Below are 9592 nucleotides of genomic sequence, written 5' to 3'. Positions count from 1 at the left end.
AATACCGTCTTTTTTATTTTTATTTTTTTAACAGAACATGTGTGGCCAGCTCTGTTCAGTTGAGGATACTTCTCTCTTGTTCTCCACTAAGCATGTAAGTGACAGAGATTTTTATGATCTATATTGTTAGAGTTTTCAATTACTTTTTAGTTTATGTATAAACATATACAGTCATGGCATGACTTTTTAATCTGGTACTGTTTAGAACCATTCTTCATAATGAGCCAGACCTTTACATTGAATCAATTCAGATTCCTTTCACAAACACAGATTGAATGGTCTGCTAATGAATCAAATTTATTCAGTTCTTGAGTTCAACTTACTGACTCACTGATTCAATGCAGCAGTTAACAGCTCACTGGAGGGGAAGATTATCAGTGAATAGTGAATTTCAGTTTGTTCCTCGCACAAATCACTCGTATGGCATTTTTAATCATGATTTTGTTATGTATATTCTACATGATCTACACGTATTTGTACTGTATATGTTGTGTACACATAAAAGTAGGCCTTATGTGTGCGTGTTTTTTTGCCTTGTTTTTAATGCATCAGGGGGATGGATGTAAGAGAGGGCTGAAATAAGTAGTCTATCTCTTTTGGGATGGAAAGTGCCTCTGAAGAGATTTTCACCAGACCAGCCCGTGTCCCAAACAAGCCACAAATGAACAAATAACACACCAGAATGTTGCATTGTGCTCTTGAAGAAAATTACCACAATGAGAGGGGAGCAGCAGAAAAACACCTCAGTTTACTGAGAATGACGGAACATATAGTGGAAAAGCAGACGATATTGAAAGCAGAGAGAAAACCCGTAGAATGACCATGGAGTAAAACTGGGAAAGAATGAAACGGAGCAGGATCGAAACAGATCATTTATCCTCGTGCGACTATAGAGTCTCTACTGTCCAGAGAGTTTTACGCTACATCTCCGTTATGGGTGACCAGGGGGAGGGCGAAAGACAATGCCATCACTCTGTAATTGGTTTTTAGTTTTAATTTCTTTGTGTTTAACACAAATAGGATGGTTCTATTAATGTTAAGTAGGCTTGTGTAATAAGTTTCTATGACCTGCAGGAATTCCTAATCATTAATTCAAGCAAAAGCCTAATGACCTTCTAATCTGTAGCACTTATGAAGAACATTAGTCTCTTTCTCTCTCTCTCTTTCACTCGCTCTCTCGTCCCACCTCTCTCTCTCTCTCTCTTTTGCTAAGAAAGGCTAATTAAAATAGCCATTTGGCAGCCTAGCGTCCTAATTGCTATTCCCATCATTGCTGGTCGATTGGGAGGAGATAGAGAGATAGAGGAAGGGGAGAGAGTGAGGAAAAGAAAAGATGAGCGAGAATAAGATTGATAATGAGATAACGAGTCATTAGAAGCATACATTAGCGAGTACAGCCCAGGCTAATGTCCCCTCAATCAGTTAGAGCTCTCTCATCCTTGCCTGTCTTCTTTTTATCATTCTGTCCCTGGATGTGCTTCCAGCCATCTCCTGTCTCATATCTGGAGAAAAGAATGGCCTCCTCCTGTGGTAAAGAGAAAGCGCTGTGACACGCACCATTTTGGTCAGGTTTGTGATCATCTGACTTTAAATCATTTTTGCTTTAATGAAAACATGGCATTTTGATGTATGGTATATGAAAATGATTATGCTGATGTAAAATTGTATATAATCTGATTTTGGTTTGCAGAAATAGAGTAATACTTTGAATATATCCATAGCACCACCTGCTGGTAATCTGCTGCAAAATATAAATGCTTGTTAAAATGAAACCTGCAGTTTTGGACTCTGTTAAGGCATTTTATTTTGATCATTTGTTATGCATTACACTAGTAATTAAACATGTTTTACACAATGAAAACGTGAATGGTTACAATCAAATTGTTTCATGGAGCTACAAATGATTAGATGTTTTGTACACTTTGGAACTGAATGTCACATCCTGAACAGGTTGAGAAGGTTATGCAGCATTGCTTTACCATTTTATCACATCTGAGTTGCATCATGCCAGAATATTTACCAGCAGCTGTTTGTCACTGGTGAGGTGACTCACCTTTTTTTCTTTTTCTTTTTGCAAATGGCCTTAAATGTGTTGTGTGCAAACAGGGGGATTACAACAAACATTAAGGATTCCAGGAGGGGATCTGCACCTAATCACCAGCATGCAGTTTAGTCTTGGCAGGGAATTGCAAGAGCTCAAGGAAAGAAATGGGGGAGGGAATTAAAGGCAAAGAAAGAAAGAAAGAAAGAAAGAAAGAAAGAAAGAAAGAAAGAAAGAAAGAAAGAAAGAAAGAAAGAAAGAAAGAAAGAAAGAAAGTTTGTAGCTCTCTGGATTTTTACTAAATTCTTGTTTTGCTTGCTCTTAGCTTGCTCCTATTTGGAATAGAAATATTATTGTCGTCTTTCAGAGCATTAATGGTTTCTTTCAGCCTCTTACTGCCATCCTTTACAGCTTTTTTGTTGCAATCTCTAACAGCCTTTTTTGTCTGTCTTCTCCATCTTCGTATCCATATTGTATAGACACCTCCCAGAGTCACCACAAGCATGAGGAGAACCAATGCAGCCACATCTAGGCAGTAGTAGGAGTACATGGACATGCTGTAGGCCTCAGCGTGCAGATGGCGCGCACCTTTATTGCGCAAGACAAACTCGATCCAGTACACTGCTTTGTCGAGAGGATGCAGAGGTCGGTCTCGGTGTAAACCAGAGAGCTTCTGCATATTCTGCCGATATGTTGGGTTCTCCAAGATATCGCTCAAAGCCTCTAAGAATTCTTCTGTGGTAGAAGTAGCTGCATCCAGCATCCTTGCCGCACCTCTTGCCTGAAGACGTACAATGTTATCTAGCTGGTCAAATAGCAAAGGGAGTCCCAGAACTGGCACCCCATGATAGATGGCTTCATATAGACCATTTGTGCCACCGTGAGCCACGAAAGCACGGGTCTTCGGATGACCCAGCAAGTCATTCTGAGGAATCCATTGAAGCAGTAGGGTGTTATTGCCCAACGATGAAGGTCTTTCCCCAATAAACCTCCAGACCACCTTTTGCGGCATGCGAGCGAAAGCTAAGGCAATGGCCTCCATGACCTCTCTTGGCAATCCTGCGATCAGCGTTCCCAGAGACATCACGACCACCCCATGGTCTCCTGAGCTCTGCATAAACTCCTCTAGCTCGGCAGGAAGAGGCTTGGCAGGACGACACTGGAAGCCACCAATGTAGATGAGGTTTGGCATGGAGGGTCGTGGGAACTCGAACACAAAGTCTACACGGACTAGCCACAGCTCCGCTGAAAGTTGCATGGCGAGGAGGTCGGCGTTTGGAGGGAAGTAGTTGAGCAACAAGCTGGTATACATGGGAATCATTAGCCAGCGCTCTTGAATGAGGTTCAAGCCATAATGTAGAAGGTTAAGGGATCTTTCTAACAGGCCCATTCGGTCTGTCAGACCTGAGCCGGGCACAGGCACATAGGAGATTGGAGAAGGTGCAATGGAGAAGTGTCCCTCTCCGAAACTCATCCAGCGGACATTATAGACCATTGGAAGGTGGAGGTAATGTGCCAGGATGATCCCACCAGGCATGGCAGGATCAGTGAGCATCAAATCATAGTTCGCCATCTTTATTTGTCTCATCAGAACTTTGTTCTCCAGCATGGTGGTCAGCATGGCACAGGTTGCGGTGTGAGCCACCTTTATGATGCTAATAAATTCAGACATCTGGACCAGTGCTCCCATCATCAGGCCCTTCCTGCGGGCCTCAAGAATCCTTTGTGCTGCAGTCTCAAACAGGTCCAGCTCTATGTGTTTCTTTTCAAGCTTCACTGTAATGGAGGTGTAGTAAGATGAATTCTCTTGGATGAACCAGCTATCCTCCGGCCGAATCACACTTAGCTCGTGGCCACGAGACTGCAGTTTCTTCACCAGCACCTAGGAGGAGAAAAAGAGTGCAGTCAGGTTTTAATCATAGCAAACAGGTTATATTGCTTTCTTTTCTATGTTTTCCATCTCACAACTGTGACAAAATGTTGCAATTGATTCTTCATAATTGTGATTTTATGTATATCATAATGCATCTTCTTCTTTCAAGCCACAATTATGTAAGATTTTTGGATTAAAATATACCAAATGTTTTCAGGAATGTTTAAATCCAGAGAAATAACCAATTTTAACCAGGACACGGACAGTGTATGTGCGTCGCCTATCGATGACATCATACCCGTGTTACCCTCATTTTCCAGTTTTATTTTATAGAAACAGGTGAGCAGGTGACAGGTGAGCAACTGTTTGATACATTCGTCGTCAGAAAACGAATCATTATAGCTCAACACAGTAACTCTTATTGTTTAAATATTGTTTTCTTTATTTACCACAAGTACCATGTTTTACCATGACTAATATCAATCTAGCTTACTGTAGTGTGCAACAAGTGTCTCATTGTAGCTGCCGAGCGAATGCACAGAGTAACATTATATCAACTTTCAACACACAAATGTATCTAATATACATTTTTCTATTATTCTGCATTACTCCACATACGCTTGACCGGAAGAAGCGGAAGCAGTCATCTGCAGCATAATAAAAGCTCCACTGCTCTCGGGCCATGTGTCACGCTTGCATTAGCAATCGCTCCAGTGGCCTCGTTCCGCTCCAACAGCTTTCAGCCACACCCTGCTTCATATTACATAATGTTAATAAATCTTTAATACATAGCTCATCAAATAAAGACATCATCAAGCTACGCCTTTGTTTTGAATAAGCGACCTCTAGCAGTTAAATATTTCATAGTGTTAAATAATTCATATTAAATCTTTGTTTTGTTTTTACTTTGAGGGAAACACAGGAAAACAGCAATTTACACAAAAGCCGCGTTTCCACCAAAATGACCCAGAACAATTTGCAAATTTGACAATTTGAAACCATTTGAAAAATACAACCAAAAGCTGCACAATGTGGCATCGTGTATTATATTCCAAGTTGTGTTGCCATAAAAATAGCAATATGACAGTGTCGATAGCTCAGTGAGTGCAACCATTTGATGTCATCGCACTGTGCACCTAAACAAAATGGTGCTGCCCATTGTCCAAATCGGTCCAAATATGTCATGGATTTTTTTAAATGACGTAAATCTTTCATGGGCTTTCTTCTACATATTTTTGTAAGAGACATAATTTACGTTATGTTAAGCCATACAAGTCTTAACATCAGGAGTTCCCTTTAATAAAGCCTGAACCACGTTGTTGGTCCAACTGTTGTAAGTCCCTAGTTCCTGGGGAAAGTTCTTGCGGTGGAAACGTGGCTAAGTCATATAAAGAACAATGAACTTTGCTGGAATTCTGCACTCATTTAAATCTACACATTCTTCTTATTTAAATCAGTACCTCCATGTTCACCCAGTGACTGCCATCAATGGGGAAAACCAGGATCTTGTCGCCATTATAACCACAGGGTAAAGAGAGAAGGACGGATGTCCAAAGGGAAATGAGGAATGCGTATCCACACATTCCTCACTTTTTCTTCTCTCAAAATAAAAACATCAGCATGAACATCAGCATTGTACACATGTACACATCATTTAAAAAATTACTAAAATGTTGACTGTAAAATTCTCTTATACATATTGTATAAATCAAAACTACATAAGTTAAATATGTAGAAATATCACCACCTTGGAATTATAAGGTTCTATCCTAATTCTGAGCAGTTTTGAGATATTGAGCTTTTAAGTTTTTGCATTCCATACTCCTTTGTGGATAGACTCTTATTGTTTTCTAAAAAAGTCCCAAAATGCACACAACTTAAAAAAACAACAACAACACATAATAAAAATAAGTTGTCACAGAATAAGAATATGTGAATAACTTAATTTTGATAAAAATGTCAGATAGAACAATATAATTCCAAGGTGATGATATGAACCTACTGTAAATAACCACGCACCTATTTATGTTTCGGTTACATACCTCAGTTGAGCCTTTAACAGTTTCAGTCGCACAAAAATGTTGCCACATAAACGAAAAAACCTTTCACACAGTCTCTAAAGAAAGAGAGATTAGCTTTCCCATTGAACATAATTCCTTTTTTTTCTTTTTTGGCAAAAGTATTTTGTCGTGTAACATTTCTTAGTCCAAGCTCTTCCTGTCCAGCATGCTATTAACTGTTGAATTGCACACACAAATATTTTTAAATTTTTAAAGTTGTCTATATACTACATTCTCTGTCTTTCTGACAAATCTAATCCTGTTTCCAGCCAACTGTATATATGCAAACAGCATATAACAATCTGTTTATTTCTGTAAATGGTTTGTTTGTTTTCTTCAGATTTGAGGTCTCTGCTCATTTCTGCTATTTAAGATTCAGTTATACACAGACAAGTTCACTCTAAAATACTCAAGCGAAAATCATCAGATTAAGAAAACAAGACTTCTATATCCATTTATTCAGATGTTTTTATTATTTGAATAATTAAAAAAAATGAATAAGTCTGACTACATAGGTATATTCAAGGAATAAACAATATAAAGACACAGATATTTTGTAAATGCACCCAAGCCACTCACACAAAATCATTTATATTAAGCAGGCTAGATATTATATTATAAGGATCACTTAGTATCTGGGCTGTGTGTGTGTGTGTGTGTGTGTGTGTGTGTGTGTGTGTGTGTGTGTGTGTGTGTGTGTGTGTGTGTGAGGTGGTGGTGGTGGGGGGATGCGGGTGGGTGGACATGTTTAATAGGGCTGTACAATTATGACCTAAAATCAAAACCTTGATTAATTGAACATTTTACCTTGATTACAATTAATGAAGGATTTTTTATTTTTTTATAAATAACTCAATATAATAATACACATCCGACCTTTTAATGGCTTGAATGTCTAAACTGGCAAATCTTAAAACACATACAACTTACAAAGTTTAGTGAAGATGCAAGGCTCACAGCTTGCGCGCCGTCTCTCCCTGCGTTCCATTCGGAAGGGCTCATCAGTATGCCCTAATCCCTTCAAAGGGTTTACCCTCCGGAGTGAGAGCTTCATAGGGATGAAGGGTGTAAGGGGTCCGAAAAACTCTTTTTTTGGAACCCACTTGTACGTCATCTTAACAAGACAATCAAGGAGGAGTAGATTGTGCAAGCTGTGCCCTTTGTTTAACGTTAGTTTATTTATTTGATTTTTGGTTTATCGCACCATATTTGAAACATCTGAATGGACCGATAAAGGGAGCTGTAAAGTATTTTTGTTGAAGTACAATGTAATTTTGACCAAATTAATGTACCAAATCTAACTTGTATAAATATTACAATAGTATAGAAAAATACATACATTTATAGGTAAAATTGAACTCCGAGCCTCCTGTACCCATTCTGTGACGTCAAACAACTTCCCTGTGCAAAGGATCATGGGGGCCAGAAGTGTCCATCAGTTGTAACCTTCAAAATCCTTCATTCCGAAGGGCCCTTTGAAGTGGTCAGTTTTGAGCACTTCAGTTTTGAACGACCCCTCGAATATGGAGGCCATGATTGTTTTCACTCCTAAGTGCTCTTCGAAGGGCGATATATCCCATTTGAAACGCACTGTCTGTATGTTGACTCTGCAGTGCTTTCACCTGTGTGTTGACTGGACGGGGTGGTGTCACGTGGCAACACACGCGGTAGTATGTTTTTAAGTGGGAAGTATTAACACGATTAAAAAAAACGGAATAACCTACATGGGAAAATTACGTCGGTTAGAGGTTCTGAATTTCAGTTTCGATTACTTTTCGATTAATCGTCCAGCCCTAATGTTTAACCTACATTGTGGGGACCAAATATCCACACAAGGATAATAAAACCTGAAATCACCTACATTGTAGGGAACAGCCAGCGGTCCCCACGAGGGAAATAGATAAAAAATATATATATACTAAATTATGTCTATTTGAAATTGTAAAAATGCAGAAAGTTTTTTTTTTTTTTTGTGATGGGTAGGTTTAGTATAGGGGGATAGAATATACGATTTGTACAGTATAAAAATCATTACGTCTATGGAGAGTCCCCACAAAGATAACAAAATCTAATGTGTGTGTGTGTAGTCCTGGTAAACCCTACGTTATCAGGACAAAATGTCCCCACAAATAAGATAATAATAAAAATCATTATGTCTATAGAAAATCTCCATAAAACATGTAATCCCAACATGTGTGTGTGTGTGTGTGTGTGTGTGTGTGTGTGTGTGTGTGTGTCACAAGCATCTGTATCCTATTTAACATTTGTCGTGACTATAGGTGGACCAGTCTGAATTGGTGCCATCTGCATTTCAGGAGCAACTGCTACCGGTGGTGTCTGAATCATCTCAAACGACTGCTGTGTAGAGACAACTTGTGTGGTGGTTGCCATGGGAATTGGTTGAAACATGGTAGGTGCGGTTTGCACTATGGTGACAGTTTGTTTGCGTGCTTTGATTTCTCTACTCAACTGACACCATGAACACCAGATGCAACAACAAGACACCATGATGTCCTCGCAGAGACTGCCCTGTTGCAACACAAACAAACAAAAGAATGTTTTGTGGCCCTTTTTCTTTAATTGAGAGAGGCGAAGGAAAACTCACCCCAATTTCATATTTGTAGCGAACTGCCACCCTCATTCCCAGAGTCACAGGCGGCACACATGTTGCAATCCCGAACGAAGCCAAGAGACATGGGCCAAATATGTCCAGCAGAGGTAGACAGGTGCTCTCTCCAAACTCCCCAGTGGTGGAACAGGTAAAACAAGGAAAGCACCAGTATGCGTAGCAGCCTGTGGACAAAAATAATAATAATAATAATAAAATACACATAACATGATTTTATTTATATGTAATTCTATCATTTTTAATGAACAGTAAATATGGAGCTCTAATGTTTATTATAAGGCCTTTAAGTGGAATTGTAGCATACTTACAAGAATTCAAGTCTTGGCAACAGTCGCATATTCCTGAAGTCCAGGCGTTACTCTTGATGAAAGGCTGCTGGACAATTACAGCCGCCATAGTGATTTGACCTTACTGATATGGAAGAATGAAAAAAAGGGGGGAAAGGTTTTTACTGATCCTAGTTGTTATTTTAAACTATCGTGTAAACTGAATTTTACTGAAGACCCACATTGACCTCACAATAACTTATTACAAGCAATTTTTGGAGTAGACCCAACTCAAAGTATTTGAGTTTACCAAAGAAAGCTAAGAATTTAAGTTAAGTTTAAGTTTAGGTAACACTTTATTTTACAGTGCCTTTGTTACACATTACATGCAACTAACCCTATGTTAGGGTTCTGTCTCTTCGGTCTGTTTATTCTTGGTATGGTGAGAATTTCGTACGAATGTATGCTCTTCTGTCCATGCGAGTTGCTTTGTGTGTGGCGTGTGGTGTTCAGAACCCAACATTTTGGTCTAGTTAGGTTTTGGTTCTGTGTCGGAGTTCAAACAGCACTTTTAGCACTTACTCGCATGAAGAACAAATATAGACACAGATAGTGAATTAATTTCGATTTAAGACTCAAACTTTCTCCGATACAAAAACATGCCTTGTGTGAGTTATTGTATTTAATGATGATAATGAGCAATTCAATTCTTCCCAAATATCC

General features: G+C 39.1%; 1 protein-coding gene across 1 annotated transcript; it reads right to left on the bottom strand.

Moving 5' to 3' along the window:
- Positions 1-1414: 1414 nt before the first annotated feature.
- On the bottom strand, positions 1415-8999 carry ugt5g2 (UDP glucuronosyltransferase 5 family, polypeptide G2). The gene is made up of 8 exons (XM_067397129.1): positions 8912-8999; positions 8580-8767; positions 8303-8443; positions 6905-7088; positions 6130-6150; positions 5375-5490; positions 2361-3923; positions 1415-1525 (listed from the first exon to the last, which is right to left on the bottom strand). The coding sequence occupies exons 1-8, from the start codon at positions 8997-8999 to the stop codon at positions 1415-1417; spliced, it is 2412 nt and encodes an 803-aa protein (XP_067253230.1).
- Positions 9000-9592: the final 593 nt, after the last annotated feature.

This window comes from Chanodichthys erythropterus, chromosome 10 (genome assembly GCF_024489055.1).
Source record: "Chanodichthys erythropterus isolate Z2021 chromosome 10, ASM2448905v1, whole genome shotgun sequence".
In the NCBI taxonomy this organism is placed as follows: Eukaryota; Metazoa; Chordata; class Actinopteri; order Cypriniformes; family Xenocyprididae; genus Chanodichthys; species Chanodichthys erythropterus.
The sequence above is the reverse complement of the archived record's forward strand: the minus strand, read 5'-3'. Positions and strand labels throughout refer to the sequence as shown.